The 17916-nt window shown below is 28.1% G+C and overlaps 1 protein-coding gene across 1 annotated transcript in view; it reads left to right on the forward strand.

The window, feature by feature from the left end:
- The window catches only part of LOC129987514 (uncharacterized), a 501789-nt gene that overhangs the window by 451456 nt on the left and 32417 nt on the right, over positions 1-17916 (forward strand). Inside the window, exons 10-18 of the mRNA XM_056095487.1 lie at positions 7239-7347; positions 7433-7983; positions 10346-10722; positions 12105-12329; positions 12474-12617; positions 13280-13484; positions 14382-14630; positions 16211-16343; positions 17147-17344. Coding sequence (XP_055951462.1) covers positions 7239-7347; positions 7433-7983; positions 10346-10722; positions 12105-12329; positions 12474-12617; positions 13280-13484; positions 14382-14630; positions 16211-16343; positions 17147-17344 — 2191 coding nt within the window. The remainder of the gene's footprint in view (positions 1-7238; positions 7348-7432; positions 7984-10345; positions 10723-12104; positions 12330-12473; positions 12618-13279; positions 13485-14381; positions 14631-16210; positions 16344-17146; positions 17345-17916) is intronic.

The following is a 17916-nucleotide window of genomic DNA, read 5'->3' on the forward strand; positions in this document are numbered from 1 at the left end:
AAGAACAAAAGTAAGAGAAATATTTCCCTTTAGTGATTTTACTAAGAGATTCTGATAGGGATTTCTTTGACATGTGTCAGTTTAGGAGAGGGAAACTTAATTATCTTTAAAGTTATGTCGTAGGCGTTAGGGATTTTTATCCCTTTGCTCCGAGTCTGCGATTTCCCGACTCAGCAACTTTTTAGAGCACGTTTTAGCACTAATTAAATTTTTTTTAAATGGGATTTATTTGGATCAGGAAATAGGAGAACATTTTAGAATAAAGTAACATGAACTAATTTAAGAAAAAAAATTAAGAAATTAATTCAGAATTAAATTAAGATATTTCATTGCAAACGTATATTAATTTCGTTATAAATAATATGGTTAAAAGTTAAATTATTGATTACGGAAATTTTTATTTTTTTCCTTTCTTATTACAAAATTGAAAATTGAAATAGATAATATTGTTTGTGAAACGACGACATTTCGAAAAGTATAAGTTCAAACTAGCTACAAAAGAAAATAATACCGATATCTATGTGATAAATTAAATTTACCCATGCCTCTATAGTAAATTCATTCACTCAGCTTTTAATTTCAAATTTAAAAGTGCCTATTACCTTTAACCTATGAATTCCACGAATTTTGACTTTTTCTAAACCACAATAAAAAGGCTTATCTAGGGAAAATAAGGGAATTCCCGTTTTGAAAGTATAAATCCTTTGTGGCCATTTTTGAAAGACGCTTCCTGGTTGTATGCTGTTTAAATGTATGTGTTTTGCTTATGCGTACAATGTCGTATCAGTATCATAGTTTTGATAAAAAAATATCAGTTGAAGTTTGTAAAATCATTCTTCAATCATAAAATATAAAATATATCTTCTAACTCATCGTAAGGTCTCGGCTTCGGAACCGTAGGGTTTCAGGTTCGAGACCCGCATCCACCGAAGAACCGTCACGTAAGCGGGTCTGGTGCATGTTAAATCAGTCGGGGTAATCGTTCTCCCGCTGGTGTGGTGTGGAAGTTTAGAGAAGGGATGTCAACTCAGGCGTCGTCCTCGTCATCTGACTGTGATTCAGAATTACAAGGTCCGTCCCAAGATAGCCCTAGTGTTGCTTTAATAAACGGGACATTAATATAACTAAACTAAACTAAACTGAACTAACTCATCGTAACATCAAATGAACGCCTTTCATTAATCTTCTTTAAATTAATCAATATTTAAAATTTTAAAAAACTTCAAATTGAACAATCATAACTCTTATAAAAAAATCATCATACCCCCCATTAATTTGTTGTTTTACATATATGTAGATATCATACTAGTTTCCTAGAATGTTACCAACCCACATTATAATTAAGCTATGATTAAAACTAAAATAAAATATGTAATTTTCTGTTATAACATAGCTGCTGATACATTTCCTCATTCTTTAAGATTTCGGTAATGATTTAAAAAGTTTTAAAAAATGCACAAACGACATTTTGAATAAATGTGTTTTGTTGTCACCTAAAACGCGGTTTGAGTTGTAATTTAAGATGAGGTGTTTTTCAGCTGCTAATCATCAGTTATCAGCCGAGCATCACTTGTATATCGATTGTGATTTCTTTCATATTGACGTTCTAAATTTTCACTTATTTATGCATTTTATGAATCACTTGATTAAATCTTGAATTCAAGAAATAAAAATTCTATTTTTTATTATCAATTTTTTATTTAATAAAAAAAGGAGCAATTGTATAAATTCTAAACTTTATGCCAGTAACTTTATAACCAAATTCAGAATTTAATAGAATTGGAAGCTTAATATTTAAGTCATGCTTTTTTTTTATTATCCTGTATTAGCAATAATAAGCATATATCATTTTTTTATTCGTTACTAATTAACATTTACCAACAATAAATATGGTATGGTGATGATTTCATAATTTAATTGGAGTGTAATTTATATTTTATTGAAATTTAAGTTTGTTTGAATTCTTATTCATAAAAGAACTTCAGATATATTTTTATTTAAAAGAATACACAATATTGTAAAATTTCCGTAACTTAAGTAATCGTATAAGATACTTCATCATTTTGCGCATATGTATTAATAGACTATGATTTTGTCTCCCCCGTCCACCTCCTCTACCCACCAAAGCGTAAACAAGAGTAGGATCGACCTGCTGATTGTTTATTTGTTCTAGTCAAATTGCTGACAAAGCGTTACATATAGTCAGCAGTTTACTCTGACGTCAAAAGCTTGGGTGACTTTTCTCTCAATATTGATATAATTAAGGTAAATAATTGTCTTCAAAAATGTAAATAAATAAAAAGGGAAAAAACCATTATTTTTATCGCTACGGATATCTAAACATTTGAACTTTGTATTATTAGTTGTATTTATTGTCGGATGAATTATTTTCGCTGAAAATAATCACTCTTCTGAAATACTGTCTTCTATATTTACCATCCATGCTTTTAAAGCACAAGCCAATTCTAATTAATTTGAAATGGAACACCGATAAAGTGACATCCTGCTTTTTAACATCTATGTAATCATTTCTGCAATTATAGTAAACAACTTCAATGATTTTCCCGAGCGTCATTCGTGCGCCGATTTATCGTATTCATAAACTAAAATTAAATTATTTATAGAAGTTATTATCCAGTGCAGAAATTACGTGGAATCCATTATCCGCTGATATGTCTCATGGATTCTTCATTGAAATCAAAACAACACATTCCTAATTCGAATATGTCATCTTATTAGAAATAAGAAATGGGGGTTAGTAATTTAGTTGTCGTATCTTTAGCTATGAAGAGCTGCTTTGTATTAAATCTGCATTTCTAATTATTATTTATCATTATTTTATATTTGATCGTTCCCGCCCAAGTACTTGCGCACTTTTCAAATTAGCATTAATTTGAAATTAGCATTAAGATCACGAAATTCTAAAGCTAAAATTAGCCTTCCTTCTCTGGCGTCATAAATTATGTTCAAATACATTCCTCAATGCAAAATCATTAAGGAATTTCTTACAAATTTTGCAATGTTTTTAATGGCATTTTTGATTTTAACAAACAGTCATATCAAAGTAAAAACCATATTTAGTCTATAAAAAGAAAGTAAACAATGCTTTCATGTTTAAAAACTGATACGCAAACACTATAAAAATGTAATGTCTCTTAAACACTTCAGAACACTTTTTATTATTATTATTATTTATCAAATATCAAAACAAAATATCATCTGATTCTTTTGAAACTTAAAAGGCAATTTCCATGTCAAACTAAATTCTTTTATGTATCAGGAACTGTTCAATTAAACATTTATGATTAAGATTACTATTAAATTAAGAATACTTCCAAATTTTCGTGGTTGAATGGAAATTTTGTGACAAATTTACAGTAGACAAATTTACATAGAAAAAGTGCCTTTTTATAATTCCATTATTTTAAGAATAAAAGCAAGATAAAAGTAATACCCAAAATAAGATCATCAGTTTCAATGCAGTTCCATCTGTGTCATATTTTTCTTCGAATTCTTCGAATTTTCTTCTTCCTATTCTGCAAGAACAATTTTGTTCGACTGATATGGATTCTTAAATTAAAAATCAGCTGTTCGTGTAATACCTGCTTTTTCTTTTAGTGTTTGAAATAATTTGGTAAACCATTTCCAAATAATTTTTTCACAGTTATTTCGTAATTATAAGATAAAAAATTTCGGTTGCAAAGAGGAATTTATCACGAATATTTTCAGTATTCTAGTATACGAATATTGAGTGTAATTTATACTACTTTGTTTGCGAATTGAGTGTATTTTATTCCACTCTATTTACGAATATTGAGTGCATTCTTGATAAACTCCACTTTATTTACAATTTCAGTACTCTACAGGAATTTAGCTTTATTGATATTCCTTGTGATGAAACACCAGGGTTATTTTGGAGGACCTTATAAATTTGACTCGTGGTCATGGGACGAGGATTACTCATTATTTAGCAAAAATTGCATTTGTGAATAAATTTAATACAATTTTTATACTGTAACTATTGATTATTATGATTTGTTCTTATATCCAAATTAATTTATGCCATTTTTTTTAACAAAAACTATTTTGTTGTACCTCTATTCTATTAGTTACACTTTTGATGACACTCTTTTCTATGTGTCAATTGGTTACCTACGCTTGCTTCAAGAAATAAGAATATTATTGTAGTATAATGATCAGTTTTTAAACAAACAAACAAAAAACCAGTCTTGTTGTACCTCGCTTCTGCTACACTTCTGATGACATATTTTTCTATGTGTCTTTTAGTTATGTGTACTTGTTTTTTCAATTTATAAGAATATTATTGTAGCATAATGAATAAAAATATTTCAATATGCAAAATCTAAAAGTGTGAATTTCGAATGCATCGACAATGTATGCAAATTAGAGCGAAGCAGTTGTATGTGTGAATCATTTTGGGGGAATTAAAGAACATTTTTTAACAAAACAAAACAAAAAAAAAACTGTTTCTCATTTCCTATTCGGGAATAAAAAGCCATGAACGTGTAAAACCCAGAGATTACGCATGTAAATAAAAATATAAAATTCTCTCCCGATTTCCTGCCACCCCCACCCCCCTCGCCGTCTGGTGTCGTTGAAATAAATGGATGGGGTTGGGCTCTCAACATCTTGTCGTTGTGTAATTAGATTTCATTACAGATAAAAGAACCTAATCAATAATCCAGTTTCCCTATTTACGTATACACTTTTGGCGGCACTCAATTTGTCAATGGGTGGCATCTGTCCTCTGCATTTTTATTCCTTTTTTTTTTTTTTTTTTTATTTAATTTTGTTTGTAATGTGTAATGATTCTTTTTTTTTTTTTTTTTTTTTTTCGCTTTTGATTATTGACCATCTGTATGTGGATCTTTGGACTGTTTTGAATTTGAAAGAGGATTTAATAAATTCAGTTCAGATGCATGTTAACGAATTTTTAAATGCATTTTATCCGTGCTTACGCTTTCCATTCATTTTGTTGTTTTTTTATGCCAGGAAGTTTTTTTTTAAACGAATTTATTCATAAATGCATAATATTAGCTGAATTGGTTTGGAATTTTTAAATAACTTTTTTTATATGCCCGGTATTTTCGAGTATTAATATCTATTTACCTCGTTTTAAATAAGTGATTAAAAAAATGATTTAATTATTTAAACCAGTGGGAGTGGTCTCCAGAAAACTTTCTCGCATATTCTCTAATAATAGTGTTATCTTAGAGAAAACCTTGCATGGCATTGGCGTACAATAATTACGGAATATTAAATTTTGGCGAGAATTTCGAATTTTACTGAATTTATCGAGTGGTTCTTGGCAAGTAATTTGGCGATTAATTCCGAGCAGCCATTCAAAAGTATCCAAAAATCAAATTTGAGTTTTAAACGCGTTCTTCCCAACAGATTGAAACAAAAATTTGACATAAAACTGCATTTCAAATCTCAAAATGTCGTGCCAAATTTGATATATTTAAGTCATTGAATTTTTGAATTATCGTGCTTACTTGTCTCTGAAAGTACAAATCGACAGGTGGTCAATCCCTCTTTGGATTTCGCGCAAAATTTGATAGACTTTTGTACTAAAGATGTAAAATCTGTGTACAGAATTTTATTCCATCTAGTTCTCTTCGTTTTGTAGTTATTGTGCTAACTTAAATTCGAACAACCAGACAGACAGACTTCTGAACGGATTTTGCACAAAATTTGATAGGAATCTGCAAATTTGGTTTTAAGCCTTTGTACCAAATTTCATCCGTCTAGCTTAAAGCGTTTTTGAATTATTTGTGGCACAGACAGACAGACGGGCAGATATTTTCCAAAAATGTATTTTTTGAACTTAGGGAGGTCTAAAACATGAAGATATGTCAAAATCTCGTTTTCGTTTTAATGGTTACTATATTTGATTTTTATTTCATATACTAGAAAGTAAAAATGAATACATTAAATAAAAGAGTATTGAATCTTCGATTTGGAGGGAGTTTGCCTTGCAACTTATATTTCGTTATTTTAAATTCTACTTTTTAGTTTAAAACGCAAAACTCATTGCTATTGAAAGGGGGTATAGATGCCCCAAGTATTAGTTTTATTGAGCACTGTGGAAACAAATCTTTAGTGTATTTATACAACTTTTTCAAAATAAGCTGGACAAGTAACGAAATATATCGCCATTTAGACCCGGTACGTACATGCAATTTTTAACTCAGTAATAAAAAGTCGATTAACAGTATGAAGTATATTGATTGTAGCTGGTTAGTAGATACATACCTCGCGTTATAATACTTTACTGGACAAGCAATTACCGAAACATTTTCTCTAGAAATTTGAAAAGAATCAACACAGAATCGGAGGTATGTGTGTTCTATCAACTGCTATCAATATACACCACGCCACTCCCCCAACATTTTTTGTCGATAAGGATTTGTTCGACATCAATCGAATGCTGTGCACCGAGCCTTAACTTTGTTAATCTTATAATAAATGCTATGCGTTTTTTAAAAAATCATTAGCCACCTGTTGTTCTGACACGGAAAAGAATTGTGACTTTTTAATGATTGAAATTATTGAATTATACAGTTTTAAAATTTTGATTTGGCTTTTAAAAGTTATTATCCAACTGTTATTCTGACATGAGAAAAAATTGGGACTTTTTAATGATTAAAATTATTGAATTATACAGTTTTAAAATTTTGATTTAACTTTTAAAAATTATGCAATTTTTTAAAATTAAATTTGTCTGAAATGTTTGCATTGATCTTATATTTATTAAGTTACCAGACTTTAAGCTAAATTTTTCACAACCGGAAAAATCGGCTTAGTAATTTATACAGTATTTTGTAATTGGTAAACTTCCTTTATCTCTTTCTTTGTAATACTCCTTTTATTTTCTGATATTACTGCCTGTTCATCTTTACAAATGATTACGTGACTAAGAATTAATTTAATTGGAAGTTTTACATTAGGGAAAAAAGGACAAACTTGTTCCTTTCTTTTGTTTAAAGTATTGTAATTAGTTACTGAATATAATATGCTATACTTTTTTTATTATTATTATCCTTGTATTTTTCTGTGTTCATGTAAGTAAATATTTTCAATTGTTTTTATTTATTTATTGAAATAAAAATTTAATTTATTTGGATGCAGTAAAATATGTATTATCTTTAGCTTTTACTTTCTTTTTGTTAATTTTATAGTATTTTGAATCTTCATTTATTTATTTATTTATTCAGGATTCCTTTAAATAACGAATGGTTTGCAAAAGTTGTTCCCTTTTCTTATGGAAATATTTTTATTTGGTCACTACCAGAATTTGATGAAATCATATCTGCTGACTTCAAAGTAAGATATTTTGAATTTTGAATAAATGTTTTGCATTACATGAATTTTCCATAAATTCTTCTGATTCTCAACCCATTCTTTTCAGCTAGTGACACACCAATTACACCCTGGAACTAATGAGCTGAAAGTTACAGTTAAGAACTCCTTTGGTCATCTAAATGCATCCATGCTGGTTCAAGCTGCTGTCACTTTAATCGCCTTGAATTATTCTTTCTCGGATTTTTTTGTTGGACAAAATGGCACATTTTCTGTCACAATCAATCAACCAGTTTTACCTGATGCTGTTTTTGTGGATTTCGGGGATGGTCACAAATTTGACTCTTCTGCCAATCCTTCTATGCTTCTTCATGAAATTCATGGAAATAGTTCCACTTTCACAGTTACTCATGCCTACCAGGCCGCTGGGTTGCACATTGTATACATCAATGCGTCGAACACTGTCAGTCATCTTGAGCACTGGACCACAGTTGATGTTGCCATCCCTATATCTGGAGTGACGCTGAAATTGTTATCACCTTCGATTGTTGCTCTTTTTGAAGAAGTTGTTGTGCAGTGTTTAGTGGAAAAAGGATCTGATATTGATTTTGACTGGGATTTTGGAGATGATACAGATGGTCAATACACTACAGTGAACAGGTTGGTCCAAATTGAAAAAAATCCATATAAATCCATAAAACTATAATTTCCCAACTAAATCCATAGTATTATAATTCCTTTTTACCCCTTTGATTCTGATTTTTTTTTTAAATTTTTCGCCTATTTTTCTATTATAACTATATATAATAAATTAATGAAATTAAGGAATGAATTATTCCAAATAAGGTCAATGTATTTTCTGTGATCACCCCCCCCCCCCTCTTCAGCGTTTTTTAAATCAAAAACTAGATCATAATAGTCCCATTACTATTATAATTTATAAAACTAATAATAAAACTCATAATAATGAAAAAAAAACTTTTTGTATATAAAACTTGATTGTTATTAATCATTATAAGAATTAGTCAAAATGAATTAATCAATATTACTTCCTTTTGATTCAGATTTTTAAAAAAAATTTGCCCAATTTTCTATTATAATGGAGACAATAAATTCCAAATAAAAAAAGTGTATTATTTGGGATTTTCCCCCCTTTCTGCGGTTATTAAACCAAAAACTAGAACGTAATAGTCCCATTACTATTATCATTTGTAAAACCATTATAATTATCAAAAAATTAACTTTTTATTTGTATAACTTGATTATTATTCATCGGTATGAGAACTTAGTTATGTGTTTACAATATTTCATCAATATATATATATATATATATATATATATATATATCATTCCAATAAATCAAAGCTAAGAAACACTCACCTGCAAAAGTCCTCAGTAAAACAATGGCATTTAAAGTGAAAATAGGTAGTACCAACTAAATCTATAATGTGTACCTTTGTTCTGCTACTAGGATATTTTACATTGCGTTTCAAATTAATTTTTATTCCAGTATCAACTATAAACTATGAATAGAATATAAATATCCCATTAATAATCAAATTGTTAAATATTTTTAGATGGTATAAAATTTTGATATTCTGCGCTTGATAGTGTAAATCTAGATAGTATAAATTTATAAATGATTGTTTAAAATGGTTTCCATTCGTAAATTTTTAGTTTCTTAAAATTAATTATTTTGCATAATAAGCTATAATTGTTCTGATAGTTCATTTTATTACTATATTGCCTTTTCTTTCTTAGTATATAGCTAATTAAGTAAATTTCATTTTTAAAGCATTTTTTTTTCTGTGTAAATATTATTTTATTAAAAAAAAGCTTTTTTTAAAAAAACAAAATAAATATGTATGGATAATTGACATTGAATATGCATTCCTGAAAGCGGTAAACTGATTTGTATTATGAATAGCTATGACTTATTGATTATTATAAGAAATATGATATCCGGTATATACTTTTATTTAAAAACAAAATTAAGTAGTAAATGAGAGCGTATATGTGTTCGTGCTTTATAAAACAAAACAATTTGATCTACTGCTACCAAATTTGATTCTAATTCTTTATTGTGCCAATTTGTATTTGGAATGAAAATGTACAACTCAGAGCGGTTTAAAAAATTTTAATTAGTATTACAATTAAAAATTAAATGAAAAGCGGACATTTACAATCGATAATTGCCGGAAATACCACTGCGCAAAACCGATTTTTACATTAAGTTTGCTTAAAAACTATCTTTAATGATGATAATTTAATTCTTGTGCATTTATATATATATATATATATATATATATATATATATATATATATATAACCAATCTAAAGTAAGAAAAAGTTTGAAAACGAAACTAAAATGAAAACGAAACAAAACAGTTACGAAATCGCAACTAAAATTTATTACCTATTTAAACTAAAACCAAAAAAGAACTTCATAGTATTTAGAGAGCGCAATTGCAGCTACTTCTAAAACACAGATGAATTGATACAAAAGTATTAGAATCAAGTTAATAGGAAAAATAAAAATTAAACCAAAAAAATTATTAAAAAAATATAAAAAAAGAATCCGGATTCTTTTTTTATATTTTTTTAATAATTTTTTTGGTTTAATTTTTATTTTTCCTATTAACTTGATTCTAATACTTATATATATATATATATATATATATAATTTTCAACAATAGATTTCATTTTTGCATTGAAATTCAAACTGTTTTCATTGTTTTATTTTAATATTTAATGATGAGTTATTTTGAAATAGAAGCTGTCTTACCGTAAAAGACAGCGTGCAATTCAAGGATTTAGTACCCGAACAATTGCAGGTGTTTTTTGGAAAAGAGCCACAAAGATGTCATAGAACTTTGACTTCATTAGTAAAGTTCATGATAAACAGCTGGCTGGTTAATAATAAATAATCAAAAAGTATAAATAGTTTTTTTGTTTCATTTTACTAAAACATTCCAGTAAATTTTTGAAAATAGCTTGTTAACAGAAGGCTATTCTTTTTCAGCACAAGCAATAGCAGTGTAGCCATCCATAGTTATGGAGTCGCTGACACTTATAACATCACGGTTCATGTATTCAACAATTATGAAACCGTCACAGCTCATCTTAACGTGTCAATTCAAGCTGTTGAACCCATCGAAAAATTACACCTGCGCCCAATATTCGATCAGTATGCAGCTGCTTTGCACGAATTGAAACCTGATAAAGCCAGTGGAACTGCCAAGTATGCTACAGATCCGATTGTGTTTGAGGCCTGGGTATGGAGAGGATCTGATATCCAGTTTCTTTTTGATTTTGGTGATGGCCAGACAAAACTGGTATCATCTGAGCTTAATGTGTGGTCTCTCCCATGCGCCACTGTGAAACACATTTACACTGCTGGTAAGTGATATTCTATCTCGTATAAAAATCATGGGAAATGCTCCGTGAAATATATCATTTGGTTCTCTTTACAATCAAAGCATAACAGGAACCGGATAATGAAAAAAAAAAAATCTACACAGTATTGATATAATCGTAGGCAAGTGTAGATTATCACACGATGCATAGTTACAAAATCCACATGATATGATTGAATTAATTCCATTGCTGGAAATAAAGCCACAGAAACAAATAGGAAAGGGGTATTAGCAGATATTTTCAGAGCTAAGTCCTGGTTCAACTTTGTTTCATTTCTGTTTGATATCCACTCTCAATTCACAGAGAATCCCTGGAGTTGTCCAAGAGAGCCTCCAGTTCTTTTATATAACTAGAGGGGATATACTGATAATTTTTGCCTTTCACATTTTTTTTTTTTAATTTTAAAGCTATCAATATCATTGGTCATTTATGTCTGTGAGGGGAAATAATGTCTGTGAACCTGCCTACACAATGATAGTTAATTATAAACAATGTTTTTTACCAGCTATAGCTCACTTAGTGATAATATTAACTTTAAAAAAAAAGGGGGGAGGGTCTTGAAATTGCAATATGCTTGTAGCCACAAAAAAAGATCTAAGAGTTTCCTTTAAAAAAAAATAATAAATTAATAGCCAAAGAAAAGCATTTCTTCACTAGTTAATTAATTTAAGAACTCCCAAATTGAAGAAAAGCCTAGAATTTTTTAATTGCTAAATTCATCCTATTCCTTAAAAATTAATTATTCATCCAAAGAAAGTGAGGTATAATGACTGGCATTTATGAACAATCTGTTGAATTTGTCAGCTCTTTAATAAGTATAAATGTTTTTAGTTTCATTTTAAGGTATTTGGCGGTTTTAACGACGACCAAAAAGCGTAAAGAAAAAATTTCGCCAATTTGGCGATTTTAATAGTCAAATTATACAGCATGTGAATAAGACGTGTGAATTACTTCTAATTTCTAAATACAGCATGTGATTCGCACATTCCAAAAATTTCATAATAAAATAATATTGCTCATGAGTATATTTTTATAATGCGGCGAAATTTTTTCATGGCCCTTTTTGGCCGCCGTTAAAACCGAATTGTGCCCATTTTAATTATTTATAATTTTGGTAATTGTTCCTTATTACACTGGAAAAGGCTAGATTAATTTCAAAGCCTTATTCTTAAAACTATAGGACTCCAACTCCTAAAATATTTCCAACTCCAACTCCTAAATGTATATTATTTAATATGTATTCTCTCTCTCTCTCTCTTTTTTTTTTTTTTTTTTTTTTTTTGTTATTGGGAATTTTTTAGATTATAATAAATGTAAATCTTTTTTTTTTTCAATGTACCAAATAACTATAATTTTTTTTTCAGAAGGAATATACAGCATTTCTGTGACTGCAACAAACCCTCTTGATTCTGTGAATCAAAATCTTTCTCAGCCCTTCTTTGTTCAGTTTGCACCAAAAGGCCTTAAACTGGACAGACAATATTATATTATTCAGTATATGCATACACTTAAAATCTTTGCATCTGTCAGTCAAGGCACTAATATATCATTTGTTTGGACATTAGATAATGAACAGCTCATTGAAACAGGTGAAATTACTTATGCCATGATTATTCAAACTAATTATTGTATTAAAATAAATTTGTTAATCCTTTAAATTTTCTTTTTTCTTTCCTTTAAATTTCCTTTGTTTTAGTTCAGTTCACCACTAAAATTTAGTCTTGTTTTTCTAGGAGGCATTCTAACATTGGACTCTTTGAGACCAGGTGTACACGTTGTTTCTGTCGAGGTTTTTAATAAAGTAACAGATTTTGCTTACAAAACTGTTACAAGACCCAGTGCATCATCAAAAATATATGTACAAGAGAAACTGCAAGGTAAAATTTTATTGATATTTATTGCAGATCTTATTTTTTTATTAACTTGATGACACTCTACATTTTTAATGACCTATGACTACTTAAGAACCTATGCTTAGTGATTGATTTGCATCTTTTTATCATTGCCAATAATTTCCAATTAATTTTTTAATATTTTTTTCACATCTTTATTCGGGTTATATCATGTTTTGTAAAGATGAATTATTTTAAAATCATTTTACAATCACTTTCTGATATGTTAGAATTCTGATGTTTTTATTCTATTGGTGTTTTTAATTTTTATAATAATAGATGATTTTTATTTTGATGTTTCTATTCTTATTAGTTCATTATTTTGATACTTTTAGAAATTAAGAATCAGCTAATCAATTAATTTGATTAAATTTCAATTTGTATCATTATTGCCATCTGATAGTGAATATGAGAAGAAATCATTTCAAGATGTATTTATAATAATGATTTATTATAAATTAATTAGATTTATAGTAGTGAATTATAAATATAAAATTGAATAGTAGAAAATAATAATTAAAAAAATCTGTTTTTTACTTCTAATGAAAGTATGTTTTAAAAAACCATTTTTATGTAATTTGATATGAACTGTGTCAAAGTTTTTCTAATATGTGATTTAATGAATATTCCCTGTTATACTTTTATAGAACTGAGTCTTTGTGTGTTACATAACAGTGAAGAATGGTGCCAAGGAGATGAATTGGAACTCCCTTTGGATGAAGAAATCATATTTGTCGCAAAAGTGCTTCCAAATACAGAGAGATCTTTAAGATTCACTTGGCAAGTGGGGATAGGCGATTTAAAAAGAACTAACAAGCCATTTTTGCATTATATGTATCCAAGTCCTGGAAGGTAGGTTTCATGAAATATTGAAACATTATTTTCTTGAAATTTTATACTAAACTTAATAGACTGACTATTATTATTTATATTTTGTACTAAATTGCATTGCTTATTATTATTGCTTAATATAATGAGTATACTATTAATATTAAGTTATTATTCTTTGCATTTGTATGATATATAATTATTCAATAATTTTAATTCCATTAATATAAAATTTTAAATATCGTTAAATTTGAGCTTTAAAAATCTATGTAAGAAGTAAACTATTCACAATGACTTCTTAAGTCAACAGTAGGAAAAAAGATACAAGCTACTGCAACATTGATAAATAATTTGGGAAAACATTATCTCAGGAATACATAGACAGATCCATAAGATGACACAAAAGATACAAGCTACTGCAACATTGATAAATAATTTGGGAAAACATTATCTCAGGAATACATAGACAGATCCATAAGATGACACAAAAGATACAAGCTACTGCAACATTGATAAATAATTTGGGAAAACATTATCTCAGGAATACATAGACAGATCCATAAGATGACACAAAAGATACAAGCTACTGCAACATTGATAAATAATTTGGGAAAACATTATCTCAGGAATACATTAGACAGATCCATAAGATGACACAAAAGATACAAGCTACTGCAACATTGATAAATAATTTGGGAAAACATTATCTCAGGAATACATAGACAGATCCATAAGATGACACAACTTTCATTTGAAATACTATTGTTTGTAGTGCAGAATATTGATTGTCGATGATTTGAAACTGTTCAAACATATCTATAATTTTATATATATATTAATTTGAGTTGTGACTGAATATAATTCAGATTTAAATATTGCTTATTGCAGATTTTACTTATAAATTTATATTATTTTTTTCAGGTTTATAGTAAATGTTACTGCTCAAAACCACATTAGTATGGTCTCTTCTCCCCACCTTGAGCTTCATCTTGTTCAGAAGATTGCCAATTTGACATCAATCCACTGCCAAGGACCAAATCTTGTAAACCATGTTATTACTTTTCGTGCTCTCTATTGGTTTGGTACAAATCTAACTTTCCAATGGGATTTTGGTGATGGATCTCCTATTAAAATTACTCACTCTCCTTCTATTCAGCACATCTATAAAGAGTATGCTTATAACTTCTTTTCATTTTATGGCAGCGAAATACATTCATAAATATTGTATTCCTAGTTATTTTAAACCTAATTTATTTATTTTATGTATTTTGAAGGTTTTTAACTTTGCTTTCACTCATGAAAATGTGAATTTGTATATGCATATATATTTGGCAGAGGCTCGTAATTTCTATTAATAATAACAAACAGAAAATCCTCATTTATCAATAATCTTTTATTACATCCAGAAATGTTCTTTCCTATGCCTTGTTTATAATTATATTATTTCATTTATGCCATGTTTTTGGTAGACTTCCTAAAAATATATGCAGCAAATAACATATTATTTTTAACATTTAAAAGAGTGCATGCAGTTTTGTTACTTCTGCAATACTTTCAAATTATTTTAAACACACATAATTGCATGTAATTAGCAATAAAGGTTTTTTTTTAAAAAATCTTGTGTTTAAAACGTACATTAAATAATCTGGAAAGGAAATATGATGTTGCCTATTTATTTAGATTTTAAAGAGTTTGAAAAATTTAGAAAATTTAAATATTGATAACTGGATTGATTGTTTTAGAATAATAATAATAATTAAATAGATTATCTTAAACCATAAAGTAATTAAGATTTCATTTTTGGCCCAGGAGTTTATCTGTCTATAAATTTCATGATAGATAATTTTCTGCTTGATCTTATTGAATCCATCCTGTGTGAAAAATATACTTTTCATTTATGAAGGAAACTAAAAATGCTAATCTATGGATTCAAAACCAAATTATCAAATATGCAAAGTAAGCAATCTAAGAGTCCTGCTAACTTTCAGGAGCTTACATATAATATGCATAATCTTCAAGTTCATTATTTTATGATTTTGTTTGATTTACAAAGATCATGTATTCAAAATTATTTAAATTAAAATCAAATGTGGTTTAAATTTCAAAAAATTGTTTGAAAATTTATTTTTTCCATGTTTTGAAATTTGTTGGCATATTACTGTGGCCTAGCTGGCTGACACACACAAACAAATTTTTATATTATACTATTTAGATTATAAAATTATTGTGTAATAAAAAAAATTATAACAATTTATTTAAAATTGCTTTCAAAGTGAAAGCCTGGAATATTTTTTTTTACAGAAAGCCCTTTTTTTTATACGTAATATTGAAACCAACTTTTTTTGAAGATAGGCTGTATATTTTATTTTATTTCAATTTAGTTTTTGTTATTTGAAAATAAATTGATATAGATCAGATAATAAAAAAAAATTGTATGGAAGCTGTGTTGAGAGCTGCTTCAAAATATATATTGCTTATAGACCCTTCACCAAGGTTCAATCCAGCTCTGCTACAAATCCCCTCCCCCATCTCCAGTTTCAAAAAGTGAAATCACATTCTTATTTCTTCATAAAAATTCCAAATCCAGATTATATAAGATTTTGTCTAGCCTCTAATCCAAGATTAAATTTCATCTTCTTTAGGATGTATTAGAAATAATAAAACTATATGGTGTGTTGTTGCCTTGCACTCATTGCTTTTATTTCATATTTATTTTCATAAATTTGTAATTGTCATTTTCTTTACTACAGAGTTGGAGAATATTGGGTATCCGTGAATGTGTGGAATAAATTTAGTCATGCAAACATTTCAACAAATATGTTTTTCTTGCATCACTTTTGTCAGAAACCAGAAATAACCTTCCTACAGCAAACAGGACAAGTTGTAAGTCTTAAATATATTGCTAAACATGATTAGTTTATCAATTCTTAAAATTACATACTGTTATGTAATTAAGAACCAATTGCATTTTGAAATATAACTTTTTTACAAAACATAGGAGGAAAAATTCTAAAATTAATTATTGTATAAGTTGTTTGTTGGAAAATGCTAGAATAGGCTGGATTCAGTTTTAAATAGCTAACTTCAAAAATACTTTTGTTTTCTGGATAACAAATCGAAATCCCTTTCTGATTGTAAAACTGCTTTTAATTGTTCTTAAATATATGTAGCTTGTTCTGACAAAATGAAGCTTTGAATATCATTTTCTGCACTTTAAATGTTTATTTTTTTATCAGTAATACATATATTGGCTCAAATGGCATAAAATATAATTATTTACAATATTTAAAACTTTAGTCAATTGAGCTATGTAATTGTCTCTAATGGTTTATAAATTAGCTGTTTGGACACAATTAGAATGCACATTCATTTTTCATTTCATTTATTTATTAAACCTAGCTATTCATTTGCCTTCTATAAAGTGCAACTGTATTATTTACAAAAATCATTCTTGCAGCAGTGTCGCAATTGAATTTTTTTCTATAACGCACAAGGAAGGCAAATGTATTTCAAAATAGTATGTAATTTGAGTTTGAACTCGTGAATATTAGTTCGTATTCTTCCTCATAATTTAGCTAAATTTATATTTTAATTTTTAAGTTTTCATTATTGAGATAGAGAAAAAAGAAACAATTGAACCTATGTTCATTTAATTCTTTCTAATATGATGCATTGTTTCATTTCAGTTTAATTATGCAGATGATATTTTGATTGAAGCAGAAATTTTAACTAATTGTGAGACAAGCAATGTTAAGTACAATTGGACAATCAAAAAAGAAAATGGATCTCTTGTGTTATTTGATGTTTCTGATATGTTGCTCCAAAGACATCTAATAATACCTCAGTATTATTTAAAGCCTGGAAGATACAATATTCATTTGAAGGTAAGAAATTTCAGCTGTTTTTAAAATTCAAATTATTTATAACTGGTACATAAAAAATCTTGATGCAAACTTCAAGAGATAATAGAACACACATTGATAAGCACAAATTTCTTCGTAGTGCTTAATATTACTTAAGCAGTGAGTCAGCTTTTCTCATTCAGTCCCGTAGTCCCAGCAAGTAGCCAAGATAATTCTGATGAAAAAATTTTTACCAAGATATTTGTAACTGCATCTGCTTTGCAAGAATGGACAAGTGTTTTTGCAAGCAATTACTAACCACTATCTTATGAATAGCCTGTGGTCATTATTGGCAGCTGTACTTTTGAGATTTCTGTAATTTTCTAAGAATTATAATCCTTAGATTCATTTGTCATTTTTAACATTCTTTAACCCCATCAAAGTAAAACGCAATAATAATTATTCTCATGTTTCATTGCTTGATCTGTGACTGAATATTGTCTAGCAATTTGTATCTTATGTATTTTATCAGCTTTTGAAATTGAATATTGTAAAAAATAAATCAAAAATACTGTAACAATATCCTTTAATTTTTTTGTATGCAGTGTTTTAAA

The sequence above is a fragment of the Argiope bruennichi genome, chromosome 10 (assembly GCF_947563725.1).
Source record: "Argiope bruennichi chromosome 10, qqArgBrue1.1, whole genome shotgun sequence".
NCBI classification, from domain to species: Eukaryota; Metazoa; Arthropoda; class Arachnida; order Araneae; family Araneidae; genus Argiope; species Argiope bruennichi.